General features: G+C 37.9%; 1 protein-coding gene across 1 annotated transcript in view; it reads right to left on the bottom strand.

Annotated features, from left to right (window-relative positions):
- Positions 1-2,456: 2,456 nt before the first annotated feature.
- The window catches only part of FOXO3 (forkhead box O3), a 129,229-nt gene continuing 105,911 nt past the window's right edge, over positions 2,457-25,774 (bottom strand). The window contains exons 2-3 of the mRNA XM_088139138.1: positions 21,359-22,795; positions 2,457-11,215 (exon numbers count right to left, since the gene is read on the bottom strand). Of these exons, the coding sequence (XP_087995264.1) occupies positions 21,395-22,795 (1,401 nt within the window). The 3' untranslated portion in view covers positions 2,457-11,215; positions 21,359-21,394. The remainder of the gene's footprint in view (positions 11,216-21,358; positions 22,796-25,774) is intronic.

Here is a 25,774-nt window from a genome sequence, read left to right as displayed (position 1 = left end):
ATCATATTCTTTAATTAGCAGAAGCCACACCAGCTTGAAGACTTTTCCATATCCTTTCTACTGGCAGATGTTTAGGGCTCACACCTGGGATTCAATGTTTATTAACTTAGTGCTGTTCCATTGAGCCTCAAGCATCGTTTGGAGCACTTTCCATTTGATCTTTGTAGCTGGGCTGAGCCCATAGAGGGTTAGTTGTTGTGTCTTTTCCTTGTCCACCTGGCTTTCTTGCACTGAAAATACCACTTTCCTCTTCAGAGGTACCAAAATGTACCTATCTGGCTCTGGCAAAAAGAGTGGCTGTTCACAAGGTGGAAATTCAAAGCCATCTCAAGAGAGCTTGTGATCATACATTTCCGTTTGTAGCTGATCTCCAGAGTTTCTCTGAATAGAGATGTCAGTTCTTTCAACAAGCATCATCACCCAGCTTCAAGGCAAAATGGCTATTCAACCATGGAAAGGGCAGGAAAAAGAACCACCAACATCACTACAGGGGGTATACAAAGGGCCTGCATCTTCATGTTGAAAAAAGAGCAATCAACTATTTGAAAAGGCTTTAACTAGTATGCAATATAGATTCTTATCTATGTACATTGTGCCTTGGATGAGAATGTAGCTGAATTGAAGTACAAGAGCCTTATCAAGCTGTGGTTAGTTAAGCAGCTGCTGAGTTTCTTGTCAACAGGCCGGACATTAATGCTGTTGTCATACTTGGGGTATGTCATGCTCAGTCAGTATACCAATGGCTACCATGTTTCTCAGTTATCCACAGAGGAAAGAGGGTTGTTGTAATCAAATGATCAAGGCATTTTCTAACTTTTACCAGAAAACAGGCACGTTATTATGAATATATTGCTAGGTCTCAAATCACTGAAGTCCAAGATCTTTGCCTAAAATATCTCGAGCTTCCCCCCCCACCTTTCCGTGAAATGACAGGCGATTCTTTCTTTTGTTAATTCTCACTTCATTGCCAATATAATGTGTATGTTTTTTATCACAGCTCTGTGCCCTGGTTTCCTTGATGATATGGAATGTTTTGCAGGTGACATCTAGATTACGATGCTCTACTCACATCTGTATGAACTTTGTCAGTCACAGGATAGTTGGCTGAAGATGTATGCTGTGGAAGAACCTGTCAGCGTGGTTTCATTTTATCTTTACTGTTGTTAATTCTCTTTGCTGCTGACAGTGCATGGGGTTGGTTTGACCAATATAAAACACACAGAAGTGTGCTCTAGTGTTTCCTGTCTTTACACGTCCATCAAAGTGAGCTATTAATGACAGAATTAAGAAGCAAATGGAAGAAGGTCAAACCAAACTATTTTGGAAGGAATAAGTCTTGCTCCTCAGCAATTAGATTGACCTGGCTACATTTTTTTTTTAAAGTGATGCAGTCTGATCACTCCAAGTAGATCTCAGGAACAATTATTCGTTTTATCCACAGTACAGAAGATGAGAAAGTTTTTTTTAGTTTTGCTTGAAACAACAAATACAGAATTTTAGGCTTGGACAATTGAGTTAATAAACTGACTGAGTTGAAATATTTGGGCTGAAATACTTTTTGTCACTGACATCTCTGCATAACAACCTGATTCACAAACCTAATTATACTGGAATGTCTAGATTTAAATCACATTAGTTCCATTGACGTAAATGGGTGTAAAACTGGCTTCTATCCAAGCATTCTGGTGTAACTAGTTTTTGTGCTATAACCGGGATAATCTGAAATCAAAATATGCAGGCTTAAATTTCTTGTGGACAGAAGTCTGGCCCTTTTCCAAAATACACGTAACAAAATCATTTTTCAGAAATTTGCCAGCAGTTGTGAAGATTAAAGCAGCTTCAAGATCCACATACTCTGTGTTGCAGCCTCCTTCTTCAAACATTACATGGCAATGAGGAAGTGCAGGGGGCTAAAAATGCACAAAAGATTAGCATTGTCACTTGCAGACAGAAAAGTCAAAAGTCCTCAAGTGAACTCATGAATCACCAAGCCACAAATCCGTGGCTGACAGAGTTCATCTTTACAAAACCAAGGGGCCAGCTTGTCATGGTTGCTGACCTCCTGGGATGCCTTCAAGGCACGTACACGTGGTAGTATTGCTTATCCCTCATGGAAAACCAAAAGGTTAAGCACAAAATTTTGGGGAAAATGCTTAAGGAACTTTACAGCATGCATGAAAGATGACCTACACCAGTATTATATAAAGGTTTTATGAACACCGAATGGAAATTTAATTCCTTTTATGCACTTGAAACAGAATACTCCTTGAATTGTATGAAACAAAGATACTGGGAGGGAGGTGGAAAACTTGGTAAATTACTAACTTCTCAGCTGAAACAATTGCAGCAATGTAATACTAACTGTACTACTAGTTATGCCCGAGTAAAATAAATATTGATTCTGATACAATAAATTCACATTTTATTCTTAATAGTGTAATACTAAGTCAAAGGTAACTGAGGAAGAAATTAATACATCGGTAGTATATTGCTGTTCCTAAAATTATGCATGATCAAGTATTTTGTATTTAGCTGTACCTTCATATCTCGAAGAATTAAAACATAACATTACATCTATGAAAACAGGAGAAGCTCAGTCTGGATGGTTATGCCACTGGATCTTTGTCCCAACATTATTGGAGGTTTAGAGTCGTCATCATCATAATTTTTTTTCCAACCCCCTTCAGTGATGTTTATAGAATTGTGATTTTGAAGGCTGGTAATGACCCTGCTGATTGTGCAAACTATAATTCATTTGTTTTACATTGGTGCAACATAATTGCTAGTAGCCCTTGTATGTAGATTACAGATAATATTATCCATCCTGCATAGTCTGATTCTATAAAAGGTTGCAAACATCTGATATTATTACATTACTACATGACAGTCTGGATATACATGCAGAAAAATTGGAATCAGTGGTGATGGTTTTGTTGGATGCAGAAAAATCCTTTGATATAGTACAATGGAAATTTTTGATACAAGTCTTCTACAAATATGGATTTCCTCCTTTTTATTAATTGGTGGTACTCTACTCCTTTTGCTACAATAATTACAAATCTTTTCTTCTATCAAGATGTTTTGTAGAACTCATCAAGGATGTCTTTTATTTTTTTATTATCAATTTGATATGGAAAATATTGATCTATGTTTCAAATATCAGAAAACATTTTGGATATAGTAAGGCTGGATTTTAACAAAAATATTATATGCTGAAGATATACTATATTTTTTGATAATTATGTATTTTCTACACTAACATGTATTGATATTATGCAACAGTTTGGTAATTTATTAGGTTGTATTAGCCAGAGTAGGCCAAATTATACTTCCTATAGGTTCAAATATTTCTATAGGAATTTATAATAATTAGGGATTCAATTGTTGCTTGGATTATTTAACTATCGGGGAATAGTTACACTTCATACCTGTGATGGAATGTATCTACGAGGAGGAGAGTGATGTGGGAGATCACGGCTATCAGGAAGGAGGGGGTGCATTTCAGGAGAGGGGAGGAGGCAAAAGACAACACAGTCTGCAGGGGGAGTGTGAGAAGACTAAGAGGTTCAGGATAGCCACCCCCTAGAATCTCACAGGGTATATCCACTAGTTGCTGTAGCATAGATTTAGTTTGGCAAGATTCTGTCTATAAGGTGTAAGCAAATAAAGGAACTGTACTCGACTGGACTGTTTCATCGTTGTTCTTGGGCTGGGCCTGACAATAAATTTATTTTACTAATATGAGTAACAATTTTATAAGTTGAGATAATAAAACAAGAGCAACAAAGCTGAAAATTGTAAATCACAGATGAAGTAAGGTTTGAATAGGGTCTCCCACCTCATGTTCTTAAATATTTATGGCATGTTATTCAAATATGAATACATTTACCTAGCAAATTAGGATATTTGAGCCCAGTGACTTTCTTCCAACTTTTCAACGGCCATAATTTAATCATATTTTTTACAATTCCTTCAGCAAATGTGCCTTCAATTACACAACTTCTCATCCTTGGGGCTTCATCCAATGCATCTTGAGAGAAAGTTGTTAAAAAAACATATATGTGTTTTGAGCCAGCTGGGTGTGGAGTAGGCCAATGTCAATCATAAGTCAAGGCCACAAGTTACATGAGGACACAGCTTGGCGGTAGGAGACTGCTGAAGCCATTTGAAGCCTGTGAAAAGCTGACACATATGTAAGAGTACTGATGTGTTAAGACTAAATTATGTTTCATTTACATTATCTCAATCTGTGGTATTTTCAGCTATAGACTTATAGCAAAGCTCAACTTTCCATCTTCTGGAAACGTAGCTCAACCATTTTGATACCTTTTGGGTCAGTCAGTGAAACTAAGCATCTTTGGCACTATATACGATGCCACAATTCCATCAGATGGGACTCACTGCATTTTTCCCGATTTCATTCATTTACATCTTCTGAGGAGTTTTGCTATTCTTTACTCAAGGAGAATGAGTCTATGAAATGGGAGAGTTATATAGAGTATCATGTTAGTTCAGCAACCAAAGTGGGATTGGAATCCAAGTTTAAATGAGTTTGGCTAAAAAGAGAAAATATGCATATAGGTGGAAAACAGTAGGTCCTCCTTCTGCTGCACTTGCTTTCCACATGCAAGAAGTGTATAATTGTAAGTAGTCAAAAGGTTAGTTCTTTTCCTCCACAGACCTGCATCCTGAAGAGTTAGTTTCAGTCAGTGTGTATTTTTTCACTATACAGGTTAACCATGATACTACTGTATAAAAATAAATGATGCATTACACACAGGAGCTGTTTCTTTTCCCTCTCTCTGAAGTGATCTGGTTTCCAGAAACACAAACTAAATAAAAGACAAATGAGTCTATACCTTCAGCATAGAGATCCATTATGCTTTATTTACATGCATCACACTTTATTTTACAAACTAGATTACTGTTGAGAATGGAGTACACAAGGCAATATCTACTAACATCAAGTGGAGTTAAGCTCTGCACCACTATTTCATTTGCAAAAGGGAAAGATTTCCAAATCAAACTGACATCCAATTCTTATGTAGTAAGGTAGTATATTCACCTATGTCAGCATTTGGTTTCAGAAAAGCCTCCTCTAAGTTTATGACACTGCCAGCTTTCAAATGAAACTGCAAGTAGCTCATACAAAAAGTAAAAATTGTGCACCCCTTTCAGAAAGATGGCCATGTACTATGGCAGTGATAGAATATTCTTCCAAAGGATGTGGCTCAACAGTGAAAGAAATAATCCAGACAAGACAGTTGTACAGATACTGTATACATGTTTTGTCCATTCATACAACCTTTTTTGATTAAAAAAAGTTCCACATGTGAAGCCAAAATGTACAATATATCCCTCATCCCTCCTGATAGCAAGTTAAAGTATCTGGTCCCCTTCCATATCAGCTGGTATTTCTGATATATATCATGTAAAGAATGTAATGAACAGAGATTGGCTGCCAGGCAATTATGTCATTTTCAAGAGCAACATGTTCACTTTTTTTTTCTTAAGATAAAGATATGATGGGCAGCAGACTGGTTAACTTATGATTTAGAAAAAGTATTCCTGTAACAGTAAAAACAAAGATTCAATCTAAAAAGAGAATGATATGAGCTATTCAGCAGACAGTTAAAAAAAAATTGCTTGTGTATCTGTGCCAACCCTTATTTCAATTTTTAATGGGCTCATAATTCAAAAATTAGGGTGATGGGAGTTAGTTGTGTAATTCTATTTTACAAGTGCAATCCCACAAATCAATCAACAGTCTTAGAAAAATGGAGTCTAATTTATGTACATAAAAAGGAAACTCCTCAAGAGTATGATCTCATGTTTAAATGCTTTATAGCACTGGAGTATTCAGAAATGTTCAGAAGTGAACCCTTATGTGTTAACTGATGGACAGTTGGGATGGTATCTGGTTTGGAAACTCAAATCTTTATTGGACTACTACAAGGTTAGGGGTTGACATTTACCTTTTAAAGATGGAGCTTGGTTGCAAAAAGGGTCTCAGCAACTGTATTAGCTTTCCATGAAAGAAATATGTAATAATTTGGCTTGATGGCCAAATGCAAACCTATTGGTAAAGAACAGCACAGTGCAACTCAGAATTCCCAACCAATCTATTTATTGGCTGGCTGGGGAATTCTGGGAGGAGTTGTTCCCAAGACATTTGGAAGGTATCAGGTAGAGGAACATGGGTTGCTCCTTGAGCTTGGACTCTTTCCTTCCTTGCTCCTCCTTCCTGCACGAATTGAGGAGTTAAGCAGCTTTCACCTTCATTGTTTAATGTTTTTATTCATTAGCCACTTTCAGTTTGGTGTGAAAAAAGCAATATAAATGTACATTTGCAAATGAATAAATGGGGTAGGGGGTGGGGGTGTTCCACTTGATCCCAACTTAAAAACTGATTTATTCCAACCATGCTTATGCAAACAAACAAGGACTAAATTATACAGACTTCTTGGATTTAAAAATGTAATGGTAAGCGGCAACTTATTCAGCACCGAATGTGAAAGCATCTGTCTCCTGCCCTGGTGGTCAAGTGGAAGGAATATTCATGACAGCCCATCCCCATCAGGCTAAACCATAGCTTAATGCAGATGGGAGTAAACGTTTTTGGTCTGGGGGCCGTCTGATGACTTTCTTCCCCTAATAAGAGCCTCATAGTGTGTGACATATTGCCATCTGGCCTGTGGGCCATATACAGCCTTGAATCCATGGTTTAGTGGTATACCTGAACTAGACCAGTGTCTGAGGATTTATTGGTTGCTTGCTTTTGCCTAGCACCTGGCTCCTTTAGGCCAACAGAAACACCATAGTTGTAACTAGGGAAGAAAATTGGGTCAGTCATTGTATGTTTTGTGGCCATTCTCCAGGCAAAAGATAATACAGAAAGCTTAAGCTATAAGCAGCAGTCCATTTGCTAGGAAGGATCCTTGAGAGCAGAATTTTGTGACTGGGTTCCCAGTTGGGGATAGTACCTCAAATCTGGAGTTGTTTATATTGTGAGAGGCAGAGGGGACAAACAGGAAAAGAAGTGACGTAGAGCAAGTGATGGATTTCCATGCAATCGCTTTACGTTAAAGGTTCCTGTGACTGAGAAAATAATCCAGCATACCATGTTTGGTCTTCACCTCTAGAAAAAAATTCACTTCCCAATCAGCCTAGTAAAGGGCCTGCTGGTTCCAACGCTGGGAAGTGCAGTCTAACTCACAGGGAGAGTGATGGTCTGGAAACAGTTCGATATCCTCTGAGACACTTGTAAGTAAGCTTGTACAGGACGAGGCTTAAATTTGTTTCGAACAGGCCCATATTGACTGTAATAGCATCTGAATTTCAAAGTAGTTTTTTTTTTCCAGAGAAGTGCAGTCTTATTGCAGTTTTCATCAACTGGGATCCTAGGAACTGAATTTATCCTGTTGAAGCCAATTTACCCAATTGCCTGTAATACCAGTATCCTGGCTAAAGTGGTTTGTAAGTATGCCATGTTCCCCCCCCCCACACACACACACAAGGGTCCTTTGTTACCATCATCATCATCACTCTAACATGTGCCTGGGATTCCATGATTGTCCCCCAACAGCTCTCTCAAGAAATATAAAAATTCAGGTCACAGCTGCCTTACATCGCATCAAGCCAAGGATTCATATAAGTCAATATTATTTTCCATTGATTGGCATCATACCCCCAAGGATGCTTTGAGGAAGAACCTGGAACATGTGATATCAATGTCTGTGCCCTATCACTCAGCTCTGGTTCTTCCCCCCTCCCCAGTTTGCTTTTTTATCATTTAAATAAAAATATTTAAATATGTACAGATGCTAACTGAGGAGGTGGAGGTTTTCCTACTGAAATGTATATGGAATCATCCATGAATAAAACAGCAGCTTCAATGTTACCAGTAATTGCTTAATGTTACTAATGTGCAATCTAATTAACGCAGGCTTATTCTAAAGTCATCCTTGGTTTAATAGGACTTTAATCTCAGGAGAGTCTCAAAGCATTACTGATATTTATGGTGGGTACTGAAGTTGGTTGAAATCAGTGGGATTTAAAACTTGCATAAATTTGGCCAGGCTCCAAATATAGTTCTTTGTTTAATGTCAATTAATCAGCTGCACAGGCACCTGCAGATGGGGTGGTGGTGGCTAATGACAAAACAGCTGTGGCAACATCACAGAAAGGTTGCAGTGTATGTACTTGTGTCAGATGTTGAAATGCAAGTACATAATCATGGCATTTGTGTGATGATGTCACTGCATACAGGCTGTCATTTTGGTGTCATCGCATCCCTGGTCACCTGATGAAAATTAGAGCTGAGAAATGAATCTGTTCCTTTTTCTGCATCAGCTTCCTGATATATTGTATTTTCAAGTATTGAAAGGAAACCCAGTCAAAGTAGAGGAAACCATAAACTTTATACAGTACCGGATTTTTTTTATGCACAGAGTTTCTGTTGAGAAGATAGACAGAAACTTGGAAATAAATTGTCCATCACCAAATACATTTCCATTTCAAAGAACAAAATAACAACAAACATCCCATAATATCATCATTGGCTTAATTCACATATAATGATGTGCCAGATACTCATATTTAGTAAAGGCATGTGAGCACATTCTTAACTAGCTTTGGTAATAGGTACCTGTAACTGAGTCTCTCAAGATAAGTCAATACTTCTCTTAAGCCCCTGGAACAGATGACATTTTTATAATGTATTCCTTTCAGGGAAGCCCTTTCCAATGTGAAGAACAAACACACACATTGGTTCTATTTAATTAAAGAAACATGATAAACTATGCCCTGCCATAGACAAATATACCACCTTAATTATTAAAAAAATAATTCTGTATTTATTTGGAAAATGATAAAAATCTTTAACTAGTTTGAAAGTGTATATTCTATGAGCTATTTAGAACCACAACAGCACAGAATTGTCATCATTTAAGTTATGAACTGCATGGTGGAATTCATGTGTTCATCTAGAGAATAGCGCAGCACACGGAGGAGGCAGCTACAGTACAAAACAAAACTTTCATCACACAAGGAGCTGTTATTTCACCAATATTACCTCAGGAGTTGGAAAAGAAGGAGCAATACAGGGCCCACCGATGTATGTGTGTGAATGTGCTTGAATGCCTGCGTGTGCACGCGCAGTGAAGGGTGGTAGCTGAGAGGAATCACACCACGCAGGTACATGATTCACGTGCTGGTGGAAACTCATGCACCGAAACTTTGGGTTAAAATGCTAGTCTGTTCTCTTAACAATCATGCATAATGATCTGTTTCTGTACATAATAAAATATATTTATATATTTATATGCATTCTGCTTTTATGCCAAAAAAAGTTCTTCATATATCACTTTGGAGAAATATGTATATGTTGTCCTAAGCCAAAGTGTCCTCACACCATTGAAAAAAAAAAAAAAAAAATTAAAACGTACCATCAGGTTTTCCCTATTTCTTTCTTCCCTTCTTTGCCCCACTTCACAGGAAAAATACCAATAAAAAATAATTAAACAGGACTTGCACAGCACCATAACTTTCAGTCATTATTACTATATAAATTTACAAAAAGAAATCCCTATAAGCAAAATATATAAAAACTACTTTGTTTTTCAGTGGAATTTATCCAGTTACAATCTACGCTCCTATGAAAAGCTCTCTGTATGGTTTTTCCCTCTGTGTGTCTCCTTCCTAACCATCTTTTTCCAGTTTCCACCATGTATCACAAGAGGGAAAGAATAAGGAAGAGAAAGATGAATAAATGATTATGAATGAAATAACTCATCCAAGCCTTGGATGTTACAGATACATAAAACTCCGTTCTCATGCAATATAGTCATTTCTTTCTTTTAGGTTTTTGTGTTGTTGTTGCTATTATTATTAAGAGTAATAATCTGAAAGCAAGCTGTTGCCTTCTATGTGGTTATATTTGGCAAGTGGTAAACAATGCACCTCAGATTGGCCAATTGCTAAGCTGTATGGGCGAACAAAAAAGCTAACATTTACTGCAGCATTTGGGCAAAACTGCTAGCATAACCCTAGGCTAGATTTGATCTGACTGACAACACGTCAGTTACTGACTCGCAACGATGAAATGCCCTTTTCCCTCACACCAAATGAACCCTGGTTAGGATGCAACATTAGGTGGCTAATTTTGTGAGGTAAAATCCACCCTCTCTTGGTACCAGAAATAAAAAGAAACACATACAAGATTAGGAAAATATTTGGTTGGAGAGTTATAGGGATTGGTTCAGAACCAATGAGTTAGCTAACCAACCCCCAAATAAAAACACCAAAGCAAATACAAACATTAAGTCATCTCACAAACTACCTCTTGAATTCAACTGGTTGGTTGGTATTCTAAAGATTGCAGTAGTCAACAAAGAGTTCAGTGGCATCTTAAAGAGCAACGTTTCATGGACCAGAGCCTACGTCATTCCATGCCTGGAGTGCTATCCTGAAGACAGAAACAAAATGCAGAGGGTATTGATACTTCTTGTGTTGCATTTCTCTCTCGCCTTATTGTTTAGCATTCCCCTCTACCCCTAAACCACCTTATCTTAGCATCTGATCCACGCCATACCGAATTTGCTAAGTCTTTAAAGTGCCACCGTACTCGTCCTTGGTGTTGCTGCAACAGGCTAATAATACAGCTATTCCTCTGGAAACTCTGGTATTCAAGTGCTGTTGATATTTCAAGCCCAAACGGATTCAGCTTTTCATTGTGCATATAATAGGATGTATTTAATTTTCATGAGGAATTGGCACATTAGAAGGGGCAAGTAAAGCATTTCACAGGGAGGAAAAAAAACCCCTCACACCGTAAGAAGGGTGGGCTGGGGGGAACCCTGAAGAGCGAAAGCCAACCCAAAAGCATCCTGCAACCCGTCACCATTTTGGAACGCCATGACAAGCACACTACTGCAAAGGCTACACAGTCTTCTGAAACAGAATGGTGGCTAAGCCAACATATCCTCAAGTTGGTGGTGGATCACCCTACAATAAGAAAAATTTGCATACTTCAAAATTAGTTCAGTTCCAGACAAGCCGGTTCTTTCCTCAAGTTCTGGGGCTCGCTAACAGTCTCTGTTTCATTAGGAAAAGAATGCAGGGTTCACAAATGCTGTAAACGATATCCCTGTCTTTGCTGACAGTTGATTTTGGCAAGGATTTTTTTTTTCTTTAGGATTCGTGTTGGATGAAGGGCCTGGAAGAAAAAAGGACAAAACAAAGTGAAGTCAGTCACTACCCACAAACTGTTGAGAAAAGCAAACAATCTTAAGCATGAGCTTCCAGAAATTTTCAAATCATTTTAGGGAAACCTGCATTTGTTATTCTGCAGATATCTTTTATGCTAGTGTAAAAGCAAAGAGAGTGACAATATATCAGTGCAGCGCGAGACTGCTTATTATATCCTTACTCTGGTGTTGTTGTTTTTAATTAGGAAATCATGGAAAAGTTCTACTAATAAATACATAATAATGTTCTATTTGAAAGGTTCCTAGTAAATGAACAGAGTAATGTAAACTGTAAACTGTAATATTCTTTATAAGCTATGTTTCTGGGAGCATAAGCATTTAATAAGTAGCTTCAGACATTACACAATTATGTGTAGTTTGTTTTTCACACTTAGCTGCCATAGTTATACCTTAAATACTAAGGGCACACCTTCAAGAGTGGCAGCTACTTTCAAATGCATCCTGTAAGAATTCTGGCAGACAAGCTTGGAGAGACATAACAAATATTTATATTTGGTGTAGTCAAACTTCATTATTACATTTTTCAAATTTTTCTATTACATTTAAGCATAATTTATTATAAGATCAAAGTTAGGCATTGAGGTGCTGATTAGCAAGAATCCTGTTTAATATATGTTCACCCATGTAAAGCAGTATGAGGATGCGTCTGTTAATTCTTTAGGTCTTATGTACCTTGGTTTATCCTAGAGCAGCAAATTAGCCACTTGGTTCAAATTCTTTGGGAAATCTTTTGAAGCTTCAGCCCATTAATTTCTGCCTCACCCCATAGAATAAATCTCTTTCACCTTCTCTCCAAAAGTGAAATTGATAGTTTTGATACCTTTCTGGATGCTGACTAGGAGAGATTCTAAGGCGGTGTTTCTCAACCTTGGCAATTGTAAGATGTGTGGACTTCAACTCCCAGAATTCCTCAGCCAGGCTGGGGAATTCTGGGAGTTGAAGTCCACACGTCTTAAAGTTGCCAAGGTTAAGAAACACTGTTCTAAGGAGTAACTATTGCCCCACAGAATTTGCAGGTGAAAGAATTTACTGGTACCTGCTATACTTCATTAGCATGGGAATGGATGAGAGAGTGGGAAACCAACTCTCTCAAAATGAGTGGTGATTCTGGAGAGGGCAACTAATGGTTGGTTTAGGAAGGTGGAGCTGCTCCTTCTTTAACAGATTTCTATATCTATATCCATAATACGAAGTGGTAACTTTCTTGACTGGTTTGCTCCCCAGCAATTCTCATTTTTTTGGCCTATGTAAAGCAGTTTGAGAAAGGACATGTTGAAAAACCATGCAGTTAACATAAACATTGAAGGTACAGCTGCCAGCCAGCCAATGAAATGATATATTTCCTTCCCACTTTTAAAGACAAGGAAGGGGGAAGTAGGAAGGAAACAAGCCACAATTTGATATGCTACATGAGTAATAGCGAAAAAGACAAGGAACCTTCCTTGCCTCCTACCAGTTTTTCCCTGCCCTCTCTCTCAAAATGTGAAAACTGTTGTCCTCTGAATTGCTTGATGTGAATAAGTTGGGAAATGAAGTCATTTTTCAATAGCCGTTGCAAGAATCCCTGCATTTCTTTTCACTTACTTATCGCACTCCTGAACCTCCTGTGTGTGGTTGGGATGTTACAGATGCAATATTATAGACAGAAATTTTGTACCAACTTAGATGCAATACTTCTCAATAACATTAATCCACAATGGTGCTACCTGATGATCTTTTAACTGGATATTCTATTTCCAGTTGAAAGACCCTCAACTAGATCATTGGGAAAGACTCTCTGAAACCCTGGAAGCTCACTTTCAACAGAACCTGAGTCTTCTGTATGTCTTCTGCATACAGTGTATATGCTTTATGACTGATTTACAGTATCTCCATAACAGTGGGAGAGACTCAATGTCACCCTTTTGGTTGGATTCTAAGATAAGTTCTATTTCTATGAGCTTCCTAAAGTATATTTAGCTTAAGGGATCCAAACCATTATGTCTGAATATTGCAGATTTAACATTATACCAGGACTGTTCTTTTGGTTATGCAAGGGTAAAATTTGGGCAATTTTATATATGGTAACTGCAGCAAGACTATTATATGCACAATGATGGAGAAATATTGAAACACCCACAATGGAGGAATGGATTATGAAGATGGCAGAATTAGCAGAAATGGCAATACTAACCAGTTTGGTCAGGGGCAAAACAATAAGTACTTTTATAAAAGACTGGAAACATTTTATAGATTTTTTGCTGAAAATGGAAAAAAGTGAAATGGTGATTTCTGGATTTGATGATTGAAAAAGGATTGAATAAGGGGCTGAAGGGACTATTGTAACATGAAAGAGAAAGGGATGGAGTATGAGTTTGTAACTGCTGTAAAGAAGGTCAGAAACTGCTTCTTTAATTATCATTTTTTCTTTAACTGCAATGTTCTCTGCACTTCTTTTCTCTTCTTCTCTCTTTTTAAATTTCTGTATTTGTCTTTCATCTATGTAAAAACTCTCAATAAAAATTATAGTTAAAAAAAAACAAGTATAAAATTTGGGGAAGAATATATGACATTATTAACAATCTCAGGCTTGAAGCCAACACCAATATTGAACAGTATGGTCTTCAATAAGGTTACCAGAAGACTAACCAGAAGACCAACTGTAATTCTTATTAAATTCCAAGTATCTGTGGGGGTACACACTTACATTGACAATAATGCCCTATGCAGGGGAATCATTCAACAAAACATGCATATAATACGAAAGTCATTGCTCAGAGAATCTACCACTATTGTAATTCCAAGAAGATTGTCAGAATGAAGTGGCAAAAACAATGGGCAAAAGATTTTCTAGTTGGTTTGGTAAGAGCTCTGGTGATTAAAACTTTCCCTATATACATCAACTTCTTCTGTACTATTCAATACTGTGAAGCTTTGCTGCCTTCTGTATCCACAGCTATATCCTGTCTCTATCTCTTAACTTACAAGGCTCCTTCCCAAATTGCCTGTTGTCTTCATGCACTTTCTTTTGTTCTTAGGTCCAAGAGACCTAAAAGACAATTACAAAGGCGGGGCTGGTTTACAGGATCATTTCACATAGGGTGACTTGATCAGAGATCATATGAATTGAACAAAAAAGAGAATCTTTCAGCTATTTTGTTTTATAATGAGTTTAAAAAACAAACCTGAAAGATAGAAGTGGCTAGCAAACTGTGGTTCCCCACCTTGCTTACTCCAATCCAATCCAGTGGAGCAAAACAGTGCTCTGGCTAGACCATATTTATGCCGCTTGATCTCAAAAGCTATTTTATAAATCATAATCTATACTCATTCCTTCACTGTTCACTTGGAATTAAACGTCTGAGGTTCTGATCTCAACAGAAGTGGCAAAGAGAGAAGCCTTAAAATATTATGTCACGTAGATCAGTTCCCCATTTAGTTCTCAAGGTGTTCATTACAATGTGTTGGAAGTTACAGTAGTTCAAAATGGAAAGGTGATGCACTAATGTTTTGTGAAAGGAATAGTAAATGTACTGCAGGTAAAAATGAGTTTCAGCCCACCAACAGGAAAGTCCTAATACTTTATGCTATATAAATTCTTATAAAAAAGTGATCCCTGTGCATAGAAAGATCATAGCTTATGACAGAAAACCTAGGAAGAACTAATGAAGTATAATAGTGACCTTTCCCACCATTTTCAAGGATAAGACAGGTTATATATTAAATAAGTTGTGCTCAATCCACAAATTATTTCTATTGATTTATATGCTAGTTTACTGGATTTATGGCTCTCACTAGAATGTTGTAATATTAATACCAATTACTTTAGAGCAGCTGTACTGTATAGTTTATTCAGTTTTATTGTCTAAAAGTTTACTGATATGGTTGAATGATATATATGGATTCCATCACCTGATAGGATAGAGTATAGGACATATATATGAACAATCATTTAGAGGAATTCTACTTCCATAGCTTATAAATGTTAGTATGAACATAGATATATGTCCATTTCATATGTAAGGAACTAGTTTTCCACTAATATTCTAAAACAAGACATCAGTATTTTTCCCAAACAGCCCTTTAAAGAGCATGTTCATGATTTAAGAATAGTTTAATTTTCTGCTGTAGTATTATGCAGTTATGGAATAATTGGTTTCATACTCAACTATGGAACTGTCTGAATGCCTTAGGCAAGCCAGTCTCTTCCAGCTTCAGTTTCCCTTACATTAAAAAAATAAAATGAAATGAAAAATGTAATTTATAGGGATGTGCTGAATAAGAGTAACTGCAAACTACTTTGCATAACATCCTAATTCATAACATAGGAAAAGTGTACATTCATTAAAAAGAAAACAGAAGAAAAAAATCTTATCAGCCCAGTTCAAAGATTCCAAGTTAATCTATAAAGGTGCTACAGATTTGGGCAATGATACTGTATGGAAAGAGACAATGGTTGGGTAAATCTTGTAGTCTAAGTATGAGAGTGTTTCATCTGACATGGTCCATTCAAAATGCACAAATATTAATGAAAACAGGCTATAGAATTAGCCTTTATATGTTCCAATTTGTCATTTCAGAGAATAATCAGGCACTCCTTTCTGCTATATGCATTCCCAGCATTGTTTTTCTTCCTCTGTTGTCTGGGGAAGCATACATCTTTATTATGGTTATCATGAAAGCAATTCTTCCTGTCATGAAGAACTCTCATTTGCTAATGTTGTTAAATGAATCTGACAGGTCAGAAAGCCAAGACAAATCATTTAAAAGGAGCCAACACTGTTGTGATGTGTCATAGGACATACAAAGCCCCCAAGATGCTTAATAACAGACAGCTCAAGAGGGAAAGTGCAATAAAAGATGCTCCCATAAATCAAACCCCTTTAGTCCTCCTCAAATTCAATTACTTCTCCAGGAAGATTAGGAAAACATTATTTTAAACAAAGAGTAGACAAAAAACTAAAAAGACTGGAAGATGCCAAATAAAAAAGATTATATACACTAAGCATACACTAAATACTATGTTACCTTTGCATAGTAAAAGACAGTCTAGCAAGGTATAGAATGGAGGCAAAATACATTTTGGTGTAGGTCTGCAGCTATTATGGCATACTAATTACAATCTGTATTCAACAGCAAGCAATACAGGTCTATAGGATGGATCTTCAAATGTCAGATTGAGCTCCTGAAGCCAAAGAGACATTGGCTAGAGTCATACATTCTGCTGAGCCACATCCAAATTACTATGTGGCTTAGTGTTATATGGGAACCTAAGCAACATAGCCAAAGATAATTCAGCTGCCAATTCTTACTCTTCTTTAGAACCTAATGGCAAAAAGTTCAAAAGCAAATTAAAAATGGAAATAATAGCCATGACCATTTTTTTATGGGTGGGTCAAAGAGCTATATAATAAGGATTTCTCCAGGGACTCCAAGCAGGCATGTATGAACTGTAACTTAGAGCAAATACAATATTTGTGAAATATACCAATTCAACTATTCTGTAGTTGAAAAAAGTTGAACGTATGTCAATTCTTTCATGAAGAATTCTCATTACTGTATTAGTCCATGATATGCCACAGAAAAGGCAACACTTAGTTTTCTGTTTGTGCAATGTTTCTTTATGAATACAATGATCCTGTCATTTCCAACTCAGGTTTGCATTCATATAATTGGGCATAATTCTTCAATTCCTGGCCCCTCTGGTAAGCAGGCAAAGTTAATGAACTATGGCACTATCATCCATGAACTCTTAGGATATCATGAGCCAGGATGCTGGATTGTTCCAAATTCCTGATTCAGAAGTAACAAACCTTGGATGGAATTATCCAAGGTTTGTTACTCCTACTCACAGAATGAACTTGTGAGCAAACAGAAAAGCATGCAGCTGCTTGGTCACTAGTAACAAATTGCCATACAAAAGTAGTCAATACCTTTCAATCAACCTAAACTGAAAACTGAATTAAAATGAAACCATTTAGAGTAGAATTGTTATGGCCACATCCAGAAGACATTGCTTGTATTTTACAACGTGCAGAGATTTAGTTATTGCCCTTCCTACCTCCTCTAGCATACCAAATTACCATAAATAGAATCATGTATGGAAGAATGAAGCAACAAGCACAGGGCATTCATTCTTTTTTAGCGGCTGATTTAATTAAAATCACGGCTATCATTTCCAGGAAAGTCCAGTATTAGTCTTTGTTTTTGCTGTACTTTGCTGACTTGTAAAATAGCAGTCTTACAGGCTTGATTTTTCAAGAAAAAAAAGATGAAAAGCAAAGCACCCTTGAAAAATCTTAGCAATTCCAAATGGATCGGGAAAACAAATTTCAAATCCTAAAGTTAAACTGTGATGAATATTCACAGAAAAACTCAATCATAGAAAACATTATATTCTACAATATGATCTTAAGTCTAGTTGATACAAAAGTGAATGCATTATGAGCTCCACCCAACATTGCTCTGCTTGTTCTAAAAATATCAAGTAATGCTGTCATCTTGTGAGACTGAGCTATCCCGTAATTTTGGCAACAGTAGGAACAGCCAGCTTCCAATTATCTTTCTTGAATCTTATGAACATAATGGCCTTTAGAAAAGCACAGAGAAAATCTCAAATAACTGGAAGTTTGTAGTGTATTATGCCCACAAAATTATTTACCAAACTATCCCTGGCCCTTGATTAGCTGGTTTTTCAGAACCATACGCTGTATAATCCCCTCCCAAAAGTTCTCATTGCTTCTCTGGAAAAAAAAGAAAGAAAGAAACTGGAGTTTCTGCAAAGCAGTAAAAGAGACTGACTTTACGTTTACACATACTAAGACCAATGAGAGAAAAATTTAGCAAATGTGTATATTCTAAGAATATAGGGGTTGGGGGCAACCATAAATAATGGCCAGCTAATGAACCAAGTCACCATCACTTACTATATTTTATAAGTTAATTGATTCACCTCCTTCAGTGTTTTTCTCTAGCACTGCAAGTATGGAACGTATGCTTTTGAACGAATGTTGCCTGCAAATAATGCTACAATATGGGATAATCAACATTATTATAGTTTTCCTAAGTGGCTTTAAATTACTCCTACAATGTTTTTGTTTTACTCTTTGCTTTACTGTAAATATACTGATTTAAGTTATCTTCATAAATTATAAATATGTATTATGTATTAAGAGTTCATGTGTACAGGTTTTAGTTTTGAAGAATAAATAGTGGTTCCATTTGTTTATTCTGCTAGAAGTCCTACTGATTTCAATGGAGCTTATTACTTTGTGTGACCAAGGCTAACTGAAATTGTTAGTACACAATTCAATTGCTTGCAGTGATGCTAATCAGTATCCTAGAATACTGAAAGAATTCTTAACCAGGAGAGAGGGAGGGAGGGAGGGAGGGAGGGAAGGAAGGAAGGAAGGAAGGAAGGCTAACTCTAAGCCAAGTGATGAACTGTATGCGCTTTCATGATGGAACAGTCATTTCTTCTTTTCTGGTACCTTACTCTAGTTTCATGTTGTGAGAAATAGAGTCACAGAAGTATTTTTGCCAACAAAATTGCTTGCTGTAGGAAATGAGACATGAGGACTTCTTGCCAATCAAAATACTGCTTAAATCTAAGCAGCAGAAGTCAGTATAATGCTTAGACTTCTTGAAAATGTGCCTGAGCTTTCTTTGCTAGGAATCTGATAATCATGACTGCACCCTCCCATAGCATTTTTGGCCAAGGGTTACAGTAGTAAACTGCATGCCACTGAAAGTTTTTACTCCTGTTAAAAATCCATACTATATATGATCAAGTACTACGCTAATTTCAATATTTCAGACATTTTTTGTCAAAACCCAACCTGGCCCCAAACTTAAACCACGTTTTATGTGAAAATGTCAGTAAGTTTTTATTTGCAAGACAAATGGTACCTAAATTGGGTAAATGATATTGGCATAGGGAACCCCCAAGGCTTTGATTAAGGACCTCTACAACTGCTTTGTTTTTTTCAAAATCATAGCGATCAATTTCCTCTCCCAATGTCCTGCTCTGAAAGCCTGACTCTTATTTCGAAGCATTAGCTATTATTCCAAAGTAACAGAGTCACATAATCTTGTCACAGGATACTTGGAGCTTATCTGGGTGGAAAAGTAACTTTGGGAAGCAATTTGACAAGAAAAACAATATGCAATGTCTGGTTTGGTTCTCAATTGCTAGTTGTTTACAGTGTCTCTACTTGTGACCAGAGAAAATAAATGAGTGATAACATATGTGGTAACAGCTTCACTCAAAGAAGCTATGATGAGATAGCTAGCTTATCAGACTGGAAAATGTGAGCCTTTCTGTGAATTTATTTCAGAGAATATTGTAGTTATATATCTATATATCCGTAACTTTTTCTGGCTTCTGCCTCGCTTCATGTCTCCCTTAGGGCCTTTTCCCACTTGCATCTAACCATGATACAAACATGCCTCGGTAACATCTTTTTTCTGCTCTCTCCTAATAATGATGTTGCTTTTCTCTCATTGGCAGCCCATAAATGAGACAGACTTAAGTCATTCTTAGCTCTACAGGTGTTAAAGTGGTGTTTTTCCTCTTTAGTCAAGAACATCCAACAGCAGCCACAATGTGTATGTAACATTTGTCCTGCTTTGCCACCATTTATATCAGGGATGGAGTGAGATGGCCAGGTAGCAGCAGGTGGGATTAGAGAAGCTCTCATTGGCTGTTTCAGACTGATATGGATGCACCCCTCCCCTCCGTCCCTGGTCAGTCTGGTCTGCCACTGTTCTGCTTTTGTCTCCCTAAAGTGGGGTGCTGTGCTGGTGGTCTAGCAGAGCTATGCAAAAGCAACCGACTGTTCAGCCAGCAGTACTGTTAGTGCTTTAACTCTATGACCCTTACCAGTTTAGCATAAGACTGAGATAGGAAAACAGTGGAATGATTGACCAACCCTTCCTCACTGCCTCCCTAACAGAACATGAAGGAATCTGGAAGTCATCATTTGTTGCCTATATAAAGGGGGGAAGGGAAGGGAAGGGAAGGGAAGGGAAGGGAAGGGAAGGGAAGGGAAGGGAAGGGAAGAGAAGGGAAGGGAAGGGAAGGGAAGAGAAGAGAAGAGAAGAGAAGAGAAGAGAAGAGAAGAGAAGAGAAGAGGAGAAATCTTAAATGAAAGTGCAGCAACCCAGTTCCCTTTGCGATTCTGATATTTTAAAAAAAATTCATCTTGGAATCCAGCACAATGAGGTGTAAGAGGATGGATACAGGAAGGAGCCTAGAAAAGATGGACTGTAGCTGGATCTGCCCCACTTCTGCTTTGGCGCTGTCACTGTCAGATAGTTTCCCTGATGGTTGGCAATACACAGAAGAGAAAGGACAGCAAAGCCAGAGGAATCTGCTAATCTCCTTGCTTATCGTTCACTACACATGGAAAACCAGGACCATACTGTTCAGCAGTGAGCCAAAACAGACAGGTTAGAGGCAGAATAAGGATTGGCAATGCGAGCAGCAAATGTTGTTCTAGGATGATTTTTGGGGGGGGGGGGGTCAACTCAAAGAAGGGTAGGTAGCACTTTAGCTCAATGATGCAATTTGGAACTAACATTCAGAATAAATATTACAAACGAATGAAATCCCACGCAGTGATTTTTTGGAAATTACAAAACAATCACCAAGTGGATAGAGCCACAAAGAAAACAGTTTTGTGAAAAGGTTCAACAAATTCATTTTGCCATTATTTTTACCAGTACTGTACTATTAAACATTCTCATAATAAGAACCAACATTCAAAGTTATAATGAATAAAGGAGTTGGGTAGCCAAAGAAACAAATGAGACATGATATGTTCCCACGTTGCCATTTATCAGGAGCTGATAATGAGTAGGATCTGGGAATAAAATACGTGAACATCTCTCAATAAAGTATGCTTATAGAACACAATGGAGAAAACTGAAATTAAATCAGCCTTTAGTTACTGCTATGGGAAGCTCTTATATAATTGGAGTGCACAGTGTTGTAACCTAACCCTTAGTTTGGTCTGGATGTTTGCTGTAAAAACTGTACTTGTCCTCTTTAAAAGCTATATTTACATATTGTAAAGTATAGTATTGAATGCAACAGACTAAACATTGCTAACCTGCTTTGCCCATTTTCCCCTCTTTGCATAAATCCTTCAGCCTGGAACCCAACTCTGTGATGAAGCTTGCTTAGCACCAGTGAAGTTTCCCACATTCAGAGTAACAACATTCTGGGCTGAGATGAGGGAATCAAAATTAAAATCCAATCCATCTGCATCCATGAGTTCACTGCGGATAATGGACTCCATGTCGCATTCCAAGCTCCCATTGAAAATATCCAGATCCAAATCACTGGGGAATTTATCATGCCCCATGACTGGAAGGCTCACACTGTTGGAATACAAAGAAGAGCCTGAGAGGGAGTCAGAAAGCGATTGCATAGACTGGTTGGCAGGTGGTTGTTGCTGGTGTTTTGCTGATCCAATGTTTGTGTCACTTAAGCCCATAGTACCGGCAGAATTTGACAAGGCACGGCTGCCACTGAGAGAGGAATTCTGGGATTGATGCTGGTGGTGGAGCAGATTCTGGTTGGCCAAACTGCTCTGACTTGGTTGAGCAGCAAATGACATCATTGGATCATTCCGGAGCATAATATTTCTGCGTGCGTTTTGGGCAGACACAGCAGTGCTAGCTTGTGACATGAGTGGATCGGACTGAGTCATCATGACGTCACTGTGGCTATGTGAATCCGATGCCAGCAGATCCTGCAGAGTTTGGTTATTGTAGTGCGAAATGGAAGAAAATGTAGCTTGCTTGTTCTCTTGGATGGTTTGCATGGGAGACTGACGGAGAGAATTCAGAGATGATGGTCCAAACACAACATTATTGAAACTACTTGATGGAGAACCAAGCCCTGAACCTTTGGAGCCATATGGAAAACTTGAGCTTCTTTGCATGAGTCCCCCTGTAGGTGACTGCTGGGAAGGGGGAAGGGTTATATTGTCCAGGAGATCATCCATAAGATTATCCGTCAAGCCATCATTCAAGTTCATAGTGCCTGCCATGTCAGTCAACCTAGGCAGCTCAACATTACAGGGCTTGCTTACTGATGGGGACATGCTGGGTGGGCTACTGTACAACATGGGGGAAAGTGGAGCATCGTCATCCTGAACCTCATCTAGTTCAGTACTTGCCAATATTGGTGACAGGCGGCCACTTATTGTACTGGCGTTCGAGTTGGTACGAGACCGGAAATCTGTCCATGCATCCAGTTCATCACTGCTACGGGAAGTTGGGCTACCAGGCCACTTGGACAGCTGGGAGGGGCTGTCTTCACTGGTCTCCTGTGCAGCTTGAAGGGCTGCTTTTTTCTTAGCTGCTCGTCCTCGGCTCTTTGTGTATTTGTTGCTGTTGTCCATCGACACAGCACGTCTCCGTGGTGCTTTCCCACCTTTTCCACCATCTGGGTTGATCATCCACCACGAGCTTTTCCCAGTTCCTTCGTTCTGTACCCTGATGAATCGACTGTGAAGGGACAAGTTGTGTCTGATTGAGTTCTGCAAAGACAACACACAAAATCCCCCAAATTTAGAATATTTTCATGTAAATTCCATTATTCAATATAATACTTAAGTCAATACATAAAAAACATTAAGGGAAAAATAAATCCTCCATTACTGTTACTACTTCTCTGGTTTTTAATAAGTTGTTCAGATACTAGAGTGAATACAGAATTCAGTATAGGAGTCATTATAAAATTCAAGATATTTCTGCATAGCATGAATATAATGAATGCATAGATAAGTCCTTTCCCGAGAAAGTGCATTTAGCACTGATGCTATTGCTGTAAGCACATAGCTTGGGTGATGAAGTGCAGTTTCCTAAACAGATTCTCTTAAGTTGTGTTCATTAACTAAAGGAGAATCTTGATCTGTCTTTCATTTAAAAAGCCTCCCATTAAAATGGTTACCAAAGTAATCAGATGCATAGAAAATCAGGATAATTAATATAGATATCCTATGATCCCAAGCACTTATAGTCAAGAACCAGTTCTACAACTCACTTATTTCTAAATCATACTGTACAAACTGAGAGTGTAAAGTAAAACCTGTTGGACATGTTTTAACCTAATGGTCTCCTGTAAATAGCAACAACTATGTTTGTTTATTACTTTTTCCTCATCTTCCCTTTTCCTTTAGTGGCACCTGATCAAACTAACTTGGCTAATATTCTAGCCAGAGCACTGCTGTAAATTTCCAAAGAGAAATTGCCATTATACATAGAGTCAGCAGCTGTGGCTTTTACTAGTGGATATGGAAAAGACTCCAGCAAACCAAGTTCTAGTCAATTGCCATGAGAAATGCAGGAAGTTAAAACACCACTGACATAAGAAAACCCACTCCCCAGAAATCAGTATGCCATTTAAGTCGGGCTAGGATGAACTGATGGTTCAGCCATGCTATTGAGATGTACTTTAGGTTTATAATACTAAAAAAAAAAAAAAGTGGCAGGGGGAGGACTTCTAGATAAGGCTTTTATTGTCAAAATATCAAGCCACCTTCTCAGAATTTTTGAGAGAGCTGACTGACTACTGATGTCTTCCAGTAATTATCCTCCTGTACATTCCCATCTCTCCCAGATATTTTAATTACCATATTGGGGAAAAACAGTAAAGGGGAAGACAGAATAAAGTTGGGAAAGGTGGCAAAGGCAGAATGCCTTGTGGCTGTTACTGCTTCAACCCCTTTTCCTGGGCACACCCAAAGAAAGTTGAGACTGGTAGGATTGGCTGTACAGCCCATGCTTCAAATATAGTCCAGTTGTGCAAAGCCTTGAAGCAAGTTCTTTACGAAGTGCAGGGGTGCACGTGAAGCCTCTTTTCAGATTGCGAGAGCAGCCGTGTCATTTGCAAGTCCTGGATGGCTGCTTCTGAAGTTGGTCCTTGTTACTTTAACAATTAAAATGAGAAGCTTTGTATGTACATGTCAAAACCTTATAGTATTGTGGAGATAAGAACCTTGGGGAAACCACAGTATGACATGGTATGTTTAAATGCAAAGAAGTACTTAAAACTGACTATATCAATGTGGAAAAGTGAAATGCTTTTGAAAATATATTTTGAAAACAGGACATTAAGAATTCACAAATTGCTTATTTTTTAAAAAACTATTTTATAATGTACAACGGGGATTGTCATGCAAGCTCGATGATTCACACTGGCATCTCTACTCCTGACATAAAGGAGCAGGATGACATTAAGTAAATGGAAAACATCTGGGGTGTGCAAAGACATGCAGTCTACGTGCTTTTTATTCATCGTTTAAGTACATAAAATGTTTTGTCTAAGGCCAGGTCCAGTAAAGAAAAAATAATAAAGTTCAAAGCCAGGGTTTTCTCTTTTATTCACAGCAGACATATAATAAACTATCACTTTAAGCAAATAAAAATGTACACCAAATGCCGGTCTCTCTCTGTAAGTATAAATGCATGGCTTCAATAAAGTAAAAGGCTCTGGAGTGGGGGTTTTTTCACTTTGCCAATTCATGGCTTTGATTCAGAGCTCTGTGAATACTCTAATGGGCACACAGTTTTTCTATGAGCGAGCTTTTTCTTAGCAGAGGGATCAGCTCTACTCTGTACCTCCATCTTATGTATAAACACTCAAAACCATTCAGACATCTATAGTATGTCGTCATCATCATCATCTGTGCATTGTATTACAGAGGTTTACACTGCACAGAGTTTGATGATGATGATGATGATGAACATTTTTATGCAATTTATTGATTTTGGAGCATTAACACAACTATGTGCATAATGAATCTACACTGTGACAAGGTGTCAGGCTTTTACCCAACTAATATTCAAACACTGTTCAAATGCATTTAGCCTGAATAACACAGAAAGCAAGCTATTGCAAACTAGACCCAAGCCTTATATAGAGCAGACCTCTTATCTATCTAATCCTATATCTTTTTCCCAGCTTATGGATGGAGAGCCACTTTTTCTCGGTGGGAGAAGAGACAAGCACCTTATTGTAACAGATCAGTCTGGCTTTAGACTCTTTGCTTATGATTTTGCCCAATTTCTTCCTCATGCAAAGGTAGTTAATTGTAAAGAAAATTCACATTCATTTACTTACTTCACAGTAATTATTATTCATGTTGTTTCTTGCTGATGAGCAACACTGGGTGATTGCTGAATGAATTAGCTTCTTAAAACTAGAGTACACTGCCTTCCCCAGCATTTATAGCTGCTGATAACCAACCTGAGCCAATCTGAATGAACACTAGTGGTTACTTTTCAATCTAAATATCACCTCCACTATCTCATATAAGTTATTTCAAAATTCAAGTGCAACATTCTATCCTGGGATCAAACCTGCCCCAAAGATTTGAAGCACCAGGGATCCCTCTCTGTCATGCTTCCAGGCATGGTGTGTCTAGTACAACTTCTAGGGCCAATGTGCACAGACTGCATTATGTCAACAACAGCCACCAGGCAGCCTGAGCAGCACTGGGAACTTGAGTTCCTCC

Source organism: Python bivittatus, unplaced genomic scaffold (assembly GCF_059951505.1).
Source record: "Python bivittatus isolate LINGU-HERP-01145 unplaced genomic scaffold, Pbiv_v1 ctg000020_np1212, whole genome shotgun sequence".
Lineage (NCBI taxonomy): Eukaryota > Metazoa > Chordata > Lepidosauria > Squamata > Pythonidae > Python > Python bivittatus.
Note: the sequence above shows the minus strand (reverse complement) of the source record. Positions and strands in the feature narration are given on the sequence as shown.